At 35.3% G+C, this 17,748-nt stretch overlaps 1 protein-coding gene across 1 annotated transcript in view; it reads left to right on the top strand.

The window, feature by feature from the left end:
- PLXNA2 (plexin A2) overlaps positions 1-17,748 on the top strand; it is a gene marked incomplete at its 5' end in the record, with an annotated part of 261,184 nt that overhangs the window by 67,272 nt on the left and 176,164 nt on the right. The window contains one exon of the mRNA XM_015816987.1: positions 17,208-17,308. Coding sequence (XP_015672473.1) covers positions 17,208-17,308 — 101 coding nt within the window. The remainder of the gene's footprint in view (positions 1-17,207; positions 17,309-17,748) is intronic.

Here is a 17,748-nt window from a genome sequence, read left to right on the forward strand (position 1 = left end):
GGAGGGAACGGAGGATAGACTTGAAAAGGTAGAGGAAGGAGTGGAAACTTTTCAAAATGATATGGTAATGTTACAATATAACCAATTGGAATTTGCTCTGAGAATCAGGGGTCTTAGAGAGGACCCACAAGAGAAACTTAAAGAGGAAGTTGTGACGGCTTTGGCCCTGGTATTGAATTGCAACCCAGAGGTGATTTATGGAGAAATAGAACTCCTGGGTTGCACGTCAAAGAAATTTACCTAGGGATGTGGTTGTTTATTTTACCACAAGAGTACGTCGTAATGAAATTATACAGCTCTTTTATCAGCAGAGATTTCAAATTGCCGCACAAGATATTATACTTTTAAAAGAAATACCTTCTAAGATTTTAAGAAGAAGAAAGGACTTTACATTTTTGACTCAGGAGTTAAAGAAGCGGCAGATACCTTTCAGATGGGAAATTCCTTTGGGTATTATATTAAATTTCGCAGGGACCAGACATAGATTAAACTCTGTTCAAAAAGCCAAAGATTTTTATTTGTCGGTCCTGAAAGCTGACATGTCACCATCATCGATACCTAAAGCACAGGAAGATCTGATGGAGCAACTTGTTGTGGAATTGCCTGGGGCCATGTCATTATCGGTAGAAGATACTCAGAAGGAGCAAAGGATGACCCGTGCTGCTTATAGGCGTAAAGAGAGAGAGCAACAAAAAGAAACAGTTTCTATAAGATATCCACAGCCTTCGGAGCCAGTGGGAGGGGCGAGGCCAAAGAGATCTGCAGCGACAGACATGCAAGGAATGCTTAGCAAACTTTGTAAGCCAAAAGATGGATAAATGCTGGAAGTGAGACTTTATTTTGGAAATGGAATAAATTAGTTTATTATATGTTTAAAAAATTAAGATTGGGATTTTATTTTATTTTTCCAGCTGTGAAGCAGGAGGTATTGACTTAAGATTTTATTGAAAGTATAGATTGGAGAGGGAAGAAAGTGAAGGGAAAATTTAAGTGTAAAATGTAAGGAAAAATTATGAAGGTGGATAGATTATATTTAGAGAAAGTATGGAGTGATTAAATGTTATATAGTTTTTGAGTAGATATATTGGTTTTTAATTAATTTTAATTAATTTAATTGCCTTATTAGAGTTAAAGTAGGTATATATTGATAGCATTATATTTGTTTAGTTAAATTGTAATTTAGATTTGGAATGATGTGTTTCAATCCTGTATTTGGTTCCGGGAAGCTCAGGGGGGGGAAGGGGATTAGGGGTATTAAAAAAAATTGATGTATTCATATGTTATAGGTAAATAATAATTGTATTGATAAGAGGAGATGCTCGGCTGGTATCCCAAATTGCACTCGAGGAGGTGGTCTGGATGTAGAAGTGGGAAGGAGGAAGGAGGAGAGGTTGTGGGCTAGAGGCAGGAAGGAAAGGAAAGTGGATGAGGGCGGAGGCAAGGCGGGGTCTGCTGAGCGTTTCCGATAATGTATTGAGCTGGATTGTTTTTTCTATTTGTGTATACAAATGCATCATATTACTTATTGTTTAATTATAAAAAATAAAAAAAAATATTTAAAAAAACAACAACAAAAAAACTTGGGGTTTAGTGTCACGTGAAATCCCACAAATGAGTGAGGTAAGTAAACTAATGATTGTATGGATATATATTGAATTCCATTAATCAGGTCTTACAAGTTTAAATCTGTAGTTATTTGTTGAATGGCAATGATGTCTAGCATGTAATTATGAACAAAAAAAAAACATAACTTTGTCCCCTGCCATTTAGTACAATCCAGATTTGTCTCTTATATTTATTTTCTCTAAATTCATACCACACTAAGAACTTCAAAATGATGAGCTGTACTGTCTACATGCACACAGTTGCTACACATTGATTTTCTTACTCCTACTGGTGTATGTGTGTGTGTGTGTGGTGCATAGACAGACAGACAGACAGATAGATAGAATATAGTACATATATTAAATGAACAAAAATATCACAGCAAAGTTCATCAACTTCCAGTTCTTACTCACTGAGTGATGGATAGCTTTAATTACACTGAATTACTCAGCATCTCCCCAGAACTCCCCAAAGTCATTAAAAATAGATTTTCTGTTTGAACTCCTTTCCCCACAACAGGCCTCCAAGGTGGCGTGCCACAGACAGGAAGGCTCATGTGTTGATTTCTAGTCAGAGAGGTCAGCTGCTTGTTTTGGTAGCAATCACTGAGGTGGGATTGGAGGAATAGGGCAGGGAGGTCCAGAATATCACCCAGACAGACACATTTACTTTTTATTTAATCCATTCTTTCTACTATAATAGCTTGTGGCTTTGGTGGCTGTTCAAGAAGAAATGTGATTCTAAATGCAAGGGTTGTGGAATGTCCCTATGGACCTTGAAAAATAGAGCCAATCAGGCAATCAAGGAAAACTGTAATGAATCTTTATCATTTAATTACTGGGTAGGAAGTTCAGTAATTAGGGAAGTAAAAAGTGAGCCTCAAAGCTGTTATGTTAGCTAAACAAAAAAGGTTACTGTGCTCTTAAGAGTCTCTTAGAACGGTGAGAGGAAGAAATGGTAGGTTAATGCTGGCATTTTCATGTTTGTAACCGAGAACGTTAAATAGTATTCGTATTGAAATCGCCAAAAATGAAAAGAGAGTAAATGGCATGTAAAACTCTAGCACATCTTATTTTGCAAATGTTTTATGTTTTTGTTCTTTTCATTAGAACAAATTACCAAAATTGTTTGATGCCAAAAAAGTAATTATGCAATTTATGATCATAATAATGATGTGTTGAGGAAATGTTTTGAGAGACTGATAAGAACTTATCAGTCTTTGGAACTTGAATTTTGAAATCAACTGTGTTACCATAACATGCTGTTGCTAAATGTATGTAGGTAATGCAACTTCTTTTACCTACTTAATTTAGTTTCACCAGTTATACCACAGGAGGTATCAGTTTTTGATAATTTGCAATCATACTGTTATCAGTATGATACAATAAAACATATAATGATGGTCCTTATGGTTAAAGACGATATTTGACATTCTGAGAGCCGTGGTGGCACAGTGGTTAGAATGCAGCACTACAGACAAACTGACTGCCCATTCAAGGAGTTTGATCCTGACTGGCTCAAAGTTGACTCAGCCTTCCATCCTTCTGAGGTCGGTAAAATGAGGACCCTATTTGTTGGGGCCAATATATTAACTCTGTAAACCATTTAGAGAGGGCTGTAAAGCACTGTGAAGCGGTATATAAGTCTGAATGCTATTGCTATTGCTTTTGCAAAACTTCAGATGCTGCAGCAGAGCATCAAAGTTGATTACATAACCATTATCAACCTATAGAAGCAACCATGATAGATACTACTTTGGAAACTATTGTTTCCTGTTTCCTGTTTCCTGCCCTAGGATACAGTAAGAACTGTTCAATGATTCAGATTTCAAAGGAAAAAGATGCTCAGGAGCATCTCGCAATACTCATTAGCAGCTCTTTAAAAAAGTTGTGTCTTGTTCTGGCATTGCTGAGTTGCTGCTGGGCAAGCCTGGATAAAGGAACTGGCAATAAGTGCTATGTGAATGCTCACACATGTTCCAAACCATCATTTCCCTCTTGAATCCAGGTTCAAATATTACTCATGGGTTTTTTAAATCACAGGACAGTTATGTCTCCTACTTGATACTGAGGACTGTCATAGGGGATGTCTGAAAGAGAATTGTCTGTTTAAAGGAGTTATATATATGAAAGATTATATTCTTCTATCTATTTTAAAGAGCGGTGAAAAAGAACTGGAGATTTTAAGTTACCAATTTACAGTTAAATGTGCATAGCAGACTGAATAGATGTAGACAGTAGCTGAACATTTTTCCTCCTTATTTGAGATATATTTCTTTTTAAAATCATAGTACTTCTACATTTGTGATGCTCTATGTATAAATACATTTTGTATAAATCTGAGTCCTCTTTTTCTTTTTCAGTGATGTTTCATGGCTTTCTTAATGATCTTTTTTCCAGATTTATCAGTTATTGTAGCATTACTCTTCCCTCCTTAAGCTGGAGGAAGACTTACGCTATCTTGCTTATTGCAGTTTCAGTGGAAGCAGTCTGGAGTGTTAACATTGATGAAAGCAATAGAAATAGAAATGTAAGAAGTACAAAGTGATAAGAGTTAAGATTAAGGTTCCATTATTTGCAGGAATCCTGCAGAAGCATTTGTCATCTGGACCTATGGGGCCTCTTTAGTTCCCTTTCTTTCATCCATTTGCAATTTCTAAGACTGGAGCTATCTAAGTAGCTTTTGTTCTCAGGATGCTATAGTGAAGGAAGAAGGCATCACTGATATTTTTGGGAAGAGGATATAGTGGCTCTGATTTCAACTCTCTTGCCCTCTGATTTCAAATCTCTTGCCTTCTATCTTGATCATCCATCAGAAAATAGCTATTCATTTTGTATATATCAGTTCCATACATTGACATTCCAATACCTGGTTCCATTACTTTTTAATAGACATGTTGTCATTCAGACATGCAGGCAGTGAGCAGTGTCAACAGAGGGTTTTTCACCCTGTTGTATAAAGTTAGGAGCTCTTTGACTTTGCTGGAATATTCTGAAAAGAAATGTGACAAATACATATACAGGAACTGTTTGGGAAAATATTGTAAGTCAAATCCAATACGGAATGTGTATGTGAGGGAGCTGTTCAGTTGCCTATTCCATGATTGCAGCACAACATAATGATAAGACAAATTCTGCATAGATCCTGATTGCTAATTTGGTTTCATAAGCTTCAAGGACAGATTTCATAGCAATAACATAAATTTATGAGGTTAACATGGCTAACTAGAAATGACGGACCTTTTATGGGACTGGTAAAAGAACTGCTGATAAAATAATTTGGTTACATAAAGAAGTGTCTCAGAGTCTTCACACATGGAGAAGCTTTGCCTTTTCTTGCCATATTTAAAGTGCCAGTAGGAGATAACAGTGAGCCAGATGGCTTCCATGCTATTTTTGAAGAAAGGTGAAAACTCTGCCCTTTATTAGTTGCTTCTTTGTCTTTATCACCTGCAGCATAAAAATGGAGGTGGATAGAAGATGCATTCTTCCATTTTTTTTTTCCTCAGTGTCCCTGGGATTTGTCTTGTGACTGACACCTTGCATTCTCTTTTATTCTCTGTTGGAGAGCTAGAGAAACTCAGGCAGGAGCCGATAGAATAGTACCTTAATAAGTCCATCAAGGCATAACAGAGAGACTTCTTGCTCCTCTAGTCAGGAAACAATTCCCCTATAAGGATATGAAAGGAATTCAAGTGATTATGTGTTTTTAAGGCTTTAATCAGGATATCACTTGGAAAGGAATTATTCATAAAGCAACACTTACTACTTTTCTATCTTGGATTGGTGTAGATTTTGTTTTCTATTACCTATGGGTTATTTAGTTTGCATCTATCTTGGTTGTCCAACTATCTCTCTTTCTCTTCAATCCCACCATTGCATCTGGCTGCATAGCTCCCCTGAAAAAAGACGGCATCCAGTAGTACAGCAAAATGCAGCTAAATAGGAATGGCTTGTTTTTAAGAGATGAAAACATATGCAATATATTATTAATATGTTAAAAATAATAGAAATCAATTTTCCACAACTATAAGTGAAACTGTACTTATATTTTTTTTCTAGATTTTTATATGAATAAAAGTATTGTGGTTGGTCTGCAGGATGATAACGTCTAACCTGAAAACAGAATAGTTATACATATATGTGGTAAAATTTGTTTTCTAGCTATGCTCAGCAAGGCAACCCATTTTTATGAATAGGCTACTCTCCAAGACAAGCATCTTCTTAATGCCATACTTTTAAAATGTCAAAATTACACAATGGCCCTCAAAGTGTGAATACTCATGGAATATGCAACATCAGTGAAATTGTTTATTCTGGAATTCTAGTATATAATACTTTTTACAAAGTTTTATCATGTAAAAGGAATTACAGTTTTTAAGAGATAAATTTAATATATCATTCTTGGCTGTGATAGAAATGGTGCGTCAGAAAATTTGTTTTCCTGTCAATCCGTATTCATCTGAATCAGTGCTAAATGCATGTGTTTGTATGTACGTGCATATGTTTGGCTTCAGCATTTCAATTAGGTCAGTCTGATAATGGCCCTTGCATCAAAGAATTCATCATATTGTGTTAAAGCTTCTGCATTCAAGGTCTCTGATCTAAAAACTAGAACATTAGCTAAATAGTGAAATAAGCACATATTTTAATATGATGCTGCTATTACTAGCTTACACTTTCTGTCCAAATGTACATGTTTGTATGTATATATTTTCCAACCCCTTTTGCTCTATGTTCTTCTCTATGTTGCATGTAATCTATGTAGAGTCTCTAAGAAACTCATTAGACCCTCATCTGATATATTTATGACCTTTACTGCTTTACCATATCTCTCCATTTAAATCCTCTCCCTTAAAAAACATGTCTATTGGATTTGAAAAAAAAAAAGTACACTGGCCCAAGATTTCTGAACTGGAGTGGTGGTGGAAGAAGTAGGATTTAAACTCAGAAATTTTCAAAAGAATGTAAAACAAAAAAGATAATCCCATCCTATCTCTAAACTATGCCGTCTGAGCAGGAACTCTGTTCTTGCACACATTTCTGCAAATGAAATGCAACCCACCCCCCATGTAAATACAGACCACAATTGAGCCCAAAGTTTCTGTTGCTAAGTGAGACATTTGTTAAGTGAGTTTTACACCATTTTACGACCTTTATTGTCACAGTTGTTAAGTGAATCACTGTAGTTAAATTAGTAACATGATTGTTAAGTGTATCTGGCTTCCACATTGACTTTGCTTGTCAGAAGGTTGTAGAAAGTGCTCACATGACCCTGGGACTCTGCAACCACAATAAATATGAACCAGTTGCTAAGCATCTGAATTTTGATCATGTGACCATGGGGATGCTGCCCTGGTCATAAGTGTGAAAAACAATCACAAGTCACTTTTTTCAGTGCCATTGTAACTTTGAATGGTCACTAAATGAATAGTTGTAAATTGAGAATTACCTGTACTGAGCTCTTAAAAGGGATATTCATGAAAGTCCTGCATAAAATCTGATGGTCTCATTCTGAGAATCAGTTGTGGATCTTCTGCAGGCAGAAGAAGGAGATTCATGATTCAAATCGCCCTCCCTTTTCCCTGGAATTGCCACCTCCCGGCTCTGGAATTCCTGTCACTCAGCAACATTGTGCTTACTGACATCCTATGGTGTTTTAATTAAAGCAATTGTCATGGGACACTGTGCAAGATGTGAATTTTTCTTTCTTCACAGAGCGGTAAAGCAAGAGCTGAGTCTGTCACATGAAATGTCTGCCAGAGGCCACAGAGGCTTTATAACTCTGGCTTTTTAATGTGATGAAGCACTTTGCAGTCCTGTCATGCCTTTCATCAAGGATCTCAAAGCACAATAAATTAGAACTTGCAATCTTAGCTGGAACATTAGGCACACAGCAACACTGGACAAAGCCACTTGACATGAGAGTTTATAGCCAAGATGGGGTTGGGCAAACTTTCACAAGGATGGAACGTAACACTAATACTGAATTAATTAGCTACAGAAGCATTTCCTGGTTCCTTTCTTGAGTGCATCTTGGGGATGCACTCAATTTTGTCTGTTTAACCCTGCATATCCAAAGGATAATCTCTTTCCCAGAGGTGTATCATGGAAGCTTATAGCTGTATGTAAAAATCCATGACTTTTAGAAACATCTACAGTTTCTATGATTCCAAGACCCTTATCCAGATCTGATTATACAGATTATAAAATTCTTAGACAAATTTTATTTCAAAATAAAAGCAAGATATTATTTTGTTTTTGAATGTTTCCCTTAAAGATGGTTCATACACTTCTTTGGAATGGAGAATAGTAACTGTATTTCATAAGTGCATGTGCAGGAATAGATTTCTGCCATATTCAAAATCTTTATTGTGAGTCAGATCATATACCTGTAAGCATCTAACACAATAGGCTCATCCATGTCATCCAATCAATAAGAAAACGGTGTATCAGATGGTGAGGGAAGCATACAGTATGAACCTAAAGTTCTTCCTCTGTCTCATTGGATATCAACATATCCTGATGGTAATCAGTCATAGGATTCCTGAGACTTTTATTTTCCTTCACAGAAAGCAGTTTAAGATTTATTTCTGTAAACAATCAAATATGAAAATGGATGTTTTCAGGATTTTCTCCAGAGGATAGGCAAAGCTGCATATAGGGTGTGAGACCCCACTGCATGAGTGGACTTTATAAGTCCCTATAAAATCAACACCTGAAATTGTACCTAGGAACCAATTGGTAACTAACACAAGAACCACAGTATTAGCCTTATATGTGCCTAACATAGGTCACTGCATTCCAGACCAGTTGTAACATAAAGTGCATTGTAGTATTCTGAATGGTAATGAGGACATGAATTATTCTAGTTAGGTTCTACTGTACCAGGTGAGACTTTAGTGCACCACATAACCTGGGCAAAAGCCTTTCGAGCCATGTCTTTCTTCTGCAGCTGACCAGGAGCCATGAGTGCAGAAGGACCCCAAATTGTACACTGTTCCTGCATGGGTTGTGTAAGCCTGTCCAATGATAACACTGATTTGTAGAGAAATACAATACACAGCAGCTCTGGGTTCATCTTCAGCCTGTTCTTTTTAATACAGATCCTTACAGCATCCCAGGACTGGAATAAGATGCCGACAACCACCCCACATAACCTGGAGTTTGTAAAGCAGGCTATCCTCAGCATATTGGTGATATCACAGCTCAAGCATTTAAATGAGAGGAAAGAAATCCTGATTAAAACTTTCTCATTGTTAACTTCAGTTATGTGTAGAGTATCTATCTAAACATATTTTGCCTTCAAAAACCATTCCTGACATTAAAAAGTATGGCTTTGCTATGCAAAGGGGAGCCCAGCATGTGTTCTCACTTCTTTTATTAGCACCATCTCCTAATATCAACATTGTTGGAGAAAGAGTTGAGTTCCTGTTAGGAATATCCATCAACGTATTTCTGAAAAGAATCCACTGGAGCAACATTCATTTTACCTGGTTTTGTTAGATTCTATTTGCTCCTGAAATCCATTGAAAGATGTAACCTAGTATTTCCATTCCATCTCAGATACAAAATTTGGTTGACAGTGGATGTCAGAATTAGCACTTTCTATTTAAACATTGTGGTTTAGAAGCCTTTCAGATAAGAAAGAAAGAAAGAAAGAAAGAAAGAAAGAAAGAAAGAAAGAAAGAAAGAAAGAAAGAGAAGGAAGGAAGGAAGGAAGGAAGGAAGGAAGGAAGGAAGGAAGGAAGGAAGGAAAGAGAGCAAGTTTTTGCATCTTGCTTTGTAGAGAGGTTGAACAGAAGCTCACTTATTTGGATTAATTGTTTTTATGTATGATAACCCTGTAATTATCATTCTGAAATGTGTTCCTGCATGTGAAATGCCATACGAGGGGAAAAAAACTGAAGATTCCATAGAACAAAATATACGATAATATTTGATTTAGACCAGTACAATTATGCATTCTGAATCACAAAATGAAAGAATGAGTGCAAGAAACCAACAGAAAATAAAATTAAAATTGAGGAAAATACATGGTTACTATTTGTTACATTGTTTTAAAAGGTATAGAGAAAAACACATTTGAATTAGAAGGCTTCCCCATCTTAGTGCTCACCATGATTTTCAGGTAACATTGACCCAGCTGGCAGGGTCTCTTTAACAAAAAAATCTGAGCACTAAAGGGAAAACAAGGTGCGACTTGCCTGAAAGAATTTCTTGAAGATGTATATATTTATTTATTTATTTATTTTCATTCATTCATTCATTCAAGGTAGAAAACATATCCAACACACTTTTTGCCTCTCCTTTTCCCTGGGAGATGGGTTGGGCTGAGAGAGAGTGACTAGCCCAAAATCTCCCAGCTGGCTTTCATGGATAAGATGGGACTTGAACTCACAATCTGATAGCTACTGATTAATTGATTACATTTCTAGACCACCTAGTAGAAAAAGCCAACTCAGTGGTTTATGAAACAGAACTTGTTTTTTTTTAAAAAAAGTAAGCATAATATAGTCTAATATCAAAACTTATAAATAGGTCTAAAAATAAAATAAAATAATAATCAAATGATTTTATTATAGATTGAATTATTTAAATTTTATGTTCCATTCCTTTGTAAATGATCCTGGGAATATAACTGAAAGACAATATAATGCATATCACATTAAATAAATATACAAGTAATAGATAGGAATGGAGGAGCAAAAAAATAAATAATTAAACTTATCTTTTAAAAGTGAAATAATGAGGGTAAAGCAAGTCCCATCACAAAAGGAAGCATCAAAATTGGACAAATGGCAAAAGCAAATTAAAGCATGCAGTCATAGCAATTTGTAGCCATTTTGGCAAAAATTAAAATACATAAAAATAAAGAGAAAATATTAAGACAAAGCAGTACCTACATTGGCAGACATAATACAAATGATATCCCACTAGATTTGCCCCCCTCCTTAGTTCTGCAACCTGAATGATGTATAGGTATAAAAAGTATGGGGATACAGCAATGTAATTTATAGATGAACAGGACAGAAGCTCAAACAACAAATTTAAAAAGCATACAAATTGAACCACTTAAATATTCAAATTCTAGATTAATAACATGGGGAAAAACTACAAGTGTTCCATAAATGTAATATGAAATGCATTTATAATGACAAATCAGCTCAGTTGAAACTCCAATTGCAGATTTTGATGCATAAGTTGTATTTGGACCTAAGGACCATGACTAATTTAAATATGTTGTAAAAGGTTAATTTAATGGGGAAATTTAGAAGAGCAATGCAATGATGAAAGATATTAGAAAACCTGCATTTCAAGAGCCCAGTTGTTTACAAGAGCTACATGCCATAAAAATGCATCCATAGATACCACTTAAAATTTCAGCAACATGGAAAATTCTGGTGGCATTGACTAAAAGAAATGAATTAAATGAACAAAAACAAGAAGAAACAACTTAAAAGAATTTACAATGTAAAACAATCGAACAATTGATTTTAGCAAAGTCTGGCAAAGACTAGATAAGAATGTATATGGACCCAGGAGATAAAAATAAAGCAACTCTAAGAGAATGTGCTAAGATGCCTTTTGTAGAACAAATCTTCAGTCAATTAACAGGAACAGGCATATAGTTTTTCATGGATTGTAAAGTACTGAATTTCCATACATTCATTTCAATAACAAATGTTCAAATTCAGTATTAAAACAATTATGTGGCCAGATTATTGTTTGTGAGCTGATAGCTTCAGATATTATATAAAACATATCATTTAAATAGATATCTTAGAAAATGAAAATACCGAGTTGCCAGTGTAACAATATTGTTTGTTTTTTAAAAAAATAAGTCAGGATTTCTAGGAATAGCAAAGTTTAACTAAAACCTGGCAATGCTGACTTCAAGATTAAATAAAATATTACATAAGAGATAATTATAGAAATTTTTAATCTATGATGAAATATTATTTAAATAATAGGAATTACAAAATACAAAACAAAATAAAAGTTATATTCAGATAGAGCAGAGGTGTCAAACTGCCAGCCTGCAGGCCGGATGTGTCATGTCGAAACGGCACCCACCCCATTGCTGGCGATGGAAAAAAAGTGGTGATATGTTGTGACACGTCATGTGACATTGTGAGTTTGACATGCCTGAGGTAGAGAAATGTCAATAATTTTTCAGTGCACATGTTCTTCCACTATATACTGTATAGAAAACAGTGGATGTAGAAAGTCTACAAAGCAGGAAATACACTTGCCAAAAAATACTGAGCAGCATAACTGGAAGATGTCAATAATAACTACTAACATTTGAGTAATATCAACAAATGGTGTGTAGCTCATGGTACTATTTCCCATAACTTAGCCAGGAAAATATGAAATAAATGGGGAAGGAGTAATTTGAAGAAGCTGATATTATTGGCTGTTTCATGATATCTTTTTCATCAAACTCAAAAACAGAAGCTAAAACCATATTAATTATTAAACAAGTAATATTCTGGAATTCTTGAGGGAATTCCAGAATATTAATAAGGATAGAATTAGCCTTAATTCAGTTGGGGGCAGAGATAAGAATGTACCATAAGACAGAGAAGGCCCACCTCCTTGGGGTCTCCAAATGTACTTGCCTTGACAGACAGGATCTGTAGCATGTCTCTCTTGCCAGATGTGATGGGGTGGGCAGATGTAATCAAGGAGAGCAGTTCCTCAAATAACCCAGTCCCATGCCATAAAGGTCTTGAAAGGTCAAGAACAGCACCTTGAATTGGGCTTGGAAGCCCTGACATATCCTTATTAGTTTACTACTAAATTAATTTACACTAACAGCCACAGATTTTGGCACAGATCAAACAATAGCATTGTTTCCCTTAGGAAAGGATTTAACATTATATTTCATTCAACTTGGCATAGCAGCAGGTCCCTTAGAATGTTATCACTACACTTATTTGTGACTTCATAACCACTGATTTTTTTTTTCTCTTCTCCTCTCCCTGGAAAAATCTGTTAAGTAGGACCCAGGAAATAAGAGAAAGAAGGGCCTTATTGGTTTCAAATGTAGAGAGGAACTGAGTTCTCACTGTATCAAACGTATTTGGCATGAAAGTAGCCTTTGTTCTAGGATACACTGATTCCTTTCAGCTTCTGACTCTCCAGCTGCTGGGAGCAGGGCAGTGTTTTGACGGACTGAGCAAATGTAATGCAGTCAGTTGTTTTAATTCCCAGCCAGTTGCCGACATCACTCACAAGAATCAGGGAGAAAAAAGAGACTGGGTTCTTAGTTAGCTCAGCATAAGAACTACATTCGTATGGCAGGGTAGAAAGCGAGCTGATTGCTGAATGTAACAGATACAGCAGGCAGCATTAATACATGTAGGAGAACTGGAGCAAGAATCAGATGTTTCTCTGCAATCTACTGGAGCATGAAGCCCCTTTTGTGGTGGTGGGGGAAGGAGTACATTTTCCTCTTCACTTTCATTTTAGCCCCAGGGAGTTCCTTTCTCTTTCAGTTCTTTCTTCTCCCCCAACTCCTCTTTTCTTTATTATAGTTGTATATATAATGCCAGAAGAAAACAAACACAAATCTTTCTATTGTAACGTAACCACAATATACATTCTCCCCTCCAGAACTTCATTTCTGCCTTGCATGTTTCAGATATTTTAACAAACTTACTAGATTAGATTCTAGGGCAAACATACACTTAATAACTTAGCTCTCAAACTAGATCTTTTTGCATTCACCTATGGGAACAAACTTGGCAGCAGGAGTAACATAATTGCAATAATGAAAGTAAGACATTTTAAAAATTAAAGATCAGAAATGGAGAATTTATAATAGCTCCAATTTTATCTTACAATTTGATATGTTTGCATTACAAAATTATTGTGTATAATTCCCTCATTTATTGTGAAGATACCTCACTTCAGAATTGGTTGTAAAAGAGCAGGGAAGTTGTTCTACCCTCCAGCTTGTAAAATAAGAACTTGCTTGCCTATTTAGTAATATTATTCAATTATTAACTAATCTCCTTTCAGGATCAAACCCTGACATAATAAATTATACACTATGAAAGAAACAATTGAGCATCAAGAAAACTATGAAGGCATGAGGTAAATACATCTACAGGCAAAATAATTAACTGGAAATTATGGATATTATAATTCAATATATCTGGAAAAATAGGAAGATTATTGACATTTTTGAACTTTAGTGTGGGAAAAGATTCCTGAAAATATCATGGACACCAAGAAAACAAATCAGTAGATCATCAATAAATGAAACCAGTATTCTCACTCAAGGCACAAATGACCAGAGTCATTATGTGAGACCTAGCTCTGTGGAGAAGGCTCTAATGCTGAGAAAGGAAGAGAAGAAGACAACCAGCAGAAAATCAGTTACAGTGGTAATTAGTGCATTGCTGGAAGATTACAGATAGATGATTATAAGAAAAGTGTCTATTTGACTGCTAGGAGGTGCAAATGACTTGATAATACATAAGCAAGCAAGCAGTATCTGGAAGACTTAAGAAGGTGGATCTAGATTATATGGGATCCCAGAAACAAATAGGATTGATACTTCCAAGGAAATATAGGAATTTTCATGGCATTGCATAAATGATTTTAATTGCTAAAATAAAAAAAGAGGGGAAGTTTCCAAGAGTGTGAAAATGAAACTTGAACTGTTTCTATTTTGAGGCAGTATGTAGATAAAATAATGTTTCCATTGTTTAACTCTGTTATTGAAATGTATGTATGTTCATATTTTCATTTCTCAAACATATACATTTCCTAGTAATTTTTATCTAGATATCCATGGCTTCCTAATCAAATTGGCCAAAATACTTCATAATATGTTGAGTGGATGGTCTGATTTCTGAGTAGCATTCATTGGTTTAATTTCAGAAGACCTTCTACCATACAATATATAGGTCAGGTTTCTGGTTGCATTTTTCAAATCCTACAATATCCCTGAATACTGGGAACTTTACCAATCTATTTTTGAAATCATGGAATGAGGTCTTCCTAAGAATGAGATGGCACAGTATATTTTTCCTCCAGATGGTGTCAAATACCTTGTCATCTTTAGTCACACCCTTCTTTCTGATAATTCATGAGGTTGGGCATTTGGTAGAGCAGCTTTTTAATCTGAAACTCAGCCAGGAGAAGTATTGCTTGAGGCACTAACAAACAGGCTCCCTTTGCATAAGCCAAGAATTGATCCTTGATATGTTCAGCTTGGACTGCTGGGCCATCTGTCAACACAGGCTGTACCTTGTTCTCTGGCCTTGCTAGATTACCCCATAATTGCTCAAAGTACCAACAGGCAGTAAGATGGAATCATTAATTTGTAACTGATCAGTTTTCACTACCCATTTTCCATCTTCTTCATTTTAGCTTCCCTTTCTATTACATCTGTCTTATGTTGATATTTCTTTTTGCCAAGAAACAACACGCTGTATAATAGCTTTAAATCTATAATAGCTTTAAATCTGTGGATTGCTCTGAAAGAGCCTGTCTTTTAGAAGTTATTAATAGGCCAAGTATCCACAGGCAGTTATATGTATGTTTCTCATTGTGTAGATCACCTGTGAAGTCAAGGGAGTCATCTGGATATGTATATGCATCTGGCTACAATAGGGAATTCTGTTCAGCTATCACCCTGCATGGGTTTATTACATGTTTATAAGTAGCACTGTGGAATATAACAAGTAAAATGTCATATATTTCTGCAAAGTTCATCTGTGTACTGATATGGATTTCAACTGCCTCTTAATATGTTCCACACTCTCTGGAGTATTTTTTTTTCTAGGCTTTCCTGTTCCATAATCTGCTTTCAGCCAGAATGGTGAAAATTCAGCTCATAGTATGGTGTTAAATTAGAATCTTGTTAAATTTCAGTAGTGTGGCTATTGCTTCAAATCAAAATATGAATGTCAGAGGGTTAATATCTGTCAATAAATGGAGAATCTCATGGGGTTTAGGAGTTCTGTTATTCTCCTATAATACTGATTCATGATGTGATTTTCAACAAACCCTTTATTCTCAGCCATAATAGAGTATTTCAGAGTTATGCAGGTTGCAATTACCCTGTTAAATGAATACACAATTAAAAGATGATATATTGACTGTCATTCTACAGTTTTGTTTCAATACTACATTCTGCTGTTAATTCTTAGGAAACAGTAGAATTAAAAAAAAACAGAATATGTTTAGTACAAATTTGATTGTGCTACTTACATAATTCATGTAGAAACTATTTCTTAAAGTAAGAATTTGGCAATTGTTGCTACTGTTCACCATTTTCTACTTCCCATTATCAGTTCTTTTGGAGGAAAGATAAAGGAGAACTTTCAACTGCACCTCCAAGACTCTTTTGCATCTGTGCCAAACTGTGAGAGCTCTTTGAAATGCAACAAGAGAAGTGTTAGCAATGAAGCTAGGAGGGCTTTGTTTATTTAAAAAGTTTTTAACTAGTGATTTTGCTTATATTCATGTTTGGTCTTGATTTTACCATTGCAATATTGAAGGTATGTTCTGTTTGTTGAATTGTTGCTCTTGCTTTATTCTAATTTTCTGTTAGGTTTTGTAGCATTTTAAAAACATGATTAATATTTAAACTTGATTTATTTTGAACTACTTTTGACATAAATCACTATTGAAAAAGTGTATCTCTAAAACAACTTAAAGGAAGAAATCATTAGTTATTGTATGATTGACATAGAACGTCAACATTTCATGGGATTTCATTGTGCTTACTTGGTTTTAATACTCTTACATTGCATATGGTATGATTTCACTAATGTTGGGGGGGGAGTGTACATTTTCGCTGAATATGTTTCATTTCAGCTCAGCAACAGAGCTCATTGATCAAGCACATTGTTTAAAGGATGCTAATACGTTTGAAAAAGAAAAATTCCTAGCAATATGTAGAATGATCTGAGCATGAATTAAGAAGCGAATTGGCTAATGCAGTTCATACTAGGTTACATGACAACCAGTTCTCTATAGCTAGCCCAGTGGGGAATGTTTTTTCTCCTGACAACCACTGCTCCTAGGAATCTCTTCCCCTTTATTTATAGTTAAGGGACACATCAGCATCTCTTTCAGTTGTGTTTAAGGTTAAATACAATGTCTTTCTAACAGGCGTCTGAAACTTAGTTTGAATCTTGTCTAAAACATTAGCTTCAGACCTTGTGCTAAGCTTCACACAACATGTGTGAACATAGCCATTGGATAAAGTGACATTCTGATTAACCAGTGATATCAATACATTCCTTATCAAAGAATTGCATTTAGGTGGTGGCATTTTTTCCAGAGAATAAGGGAGATATATGAAGAATGAACCATTCATTTCCAAAGCTGACTTCTGAATAGATAACCACACTTAACGAGTCATTGTTATATCTTATCTACCTTTCTATGTGCCATTTCTCCTGTCATTTCAGTAAAAACAGAGAGATATGAGGCAAATTATTTATCTTTCAGGCCCTATGAGTTTTAATTTAATATCAATGGGTCATTTTATATGGAAAAGTTAGCAGAGTTAGGCTTGCTTTCTTAGTGTATTGCAATTGCCTTAAATTTGCTTTATTTTTTGTCTCTCTCTAGGTGTCCCAGATTCCTGTTGAATCCTGTGAACAGTATACAACCTGTGGAGAATGTCTGAGTTCAGGAGACCCTCACTGTGGCTGGTGTGTTCTGCATCACATGTAAGTTCAGCATCAGCAAAAGATGGTTATCACAAGATCAACCCTACACCTTTTAACTCATGCCACATGCATCCTGTTATTATTTAATAAAACCCTTTCAGTTCCTATAGGGATTTCTTAGCTCTGTGTATCACTGGACTTTCAGCAAATGTCTGTCTTGTGAAAGAAATATAAACACGGTTAAGATAATAAAGATAAAGCAACTGACTTTAGGAGTGGAAACATAAATATACAAATCTTTTAATCGAGAGAAGTATAATGCCATTTTAAAAGAACCTTTGAGCAGCATTACTGTAATGCTGTTCATAATGAGACTGGAGTTGTGATGTATCATTTATCCTACTAAATAAAAGGGTAGTGGAAGTGGATTTCCAACTCTTAATTACATATATATATATATATATATATATATATATATATATATATATATATATATATAT

The sequence above is a fragment of the Protobothrops mucrosquamatus genome, unplaced genomic scaffold (genome assembly GCF_001527695.2).
Source record: "Protobothrops mucrosquamatus isolate PMUCROS unplaced genomic scaffold, P.Mucros_1.0 scaffold546, whole genome shotgun sequence".
Taxonomy (NCBI): Eukaryota; Metazoa; Chordata; class Lepidosauria; order Squamata; family Viperidae; genus Protobothrops; species Protobothrops mucrosquamatus.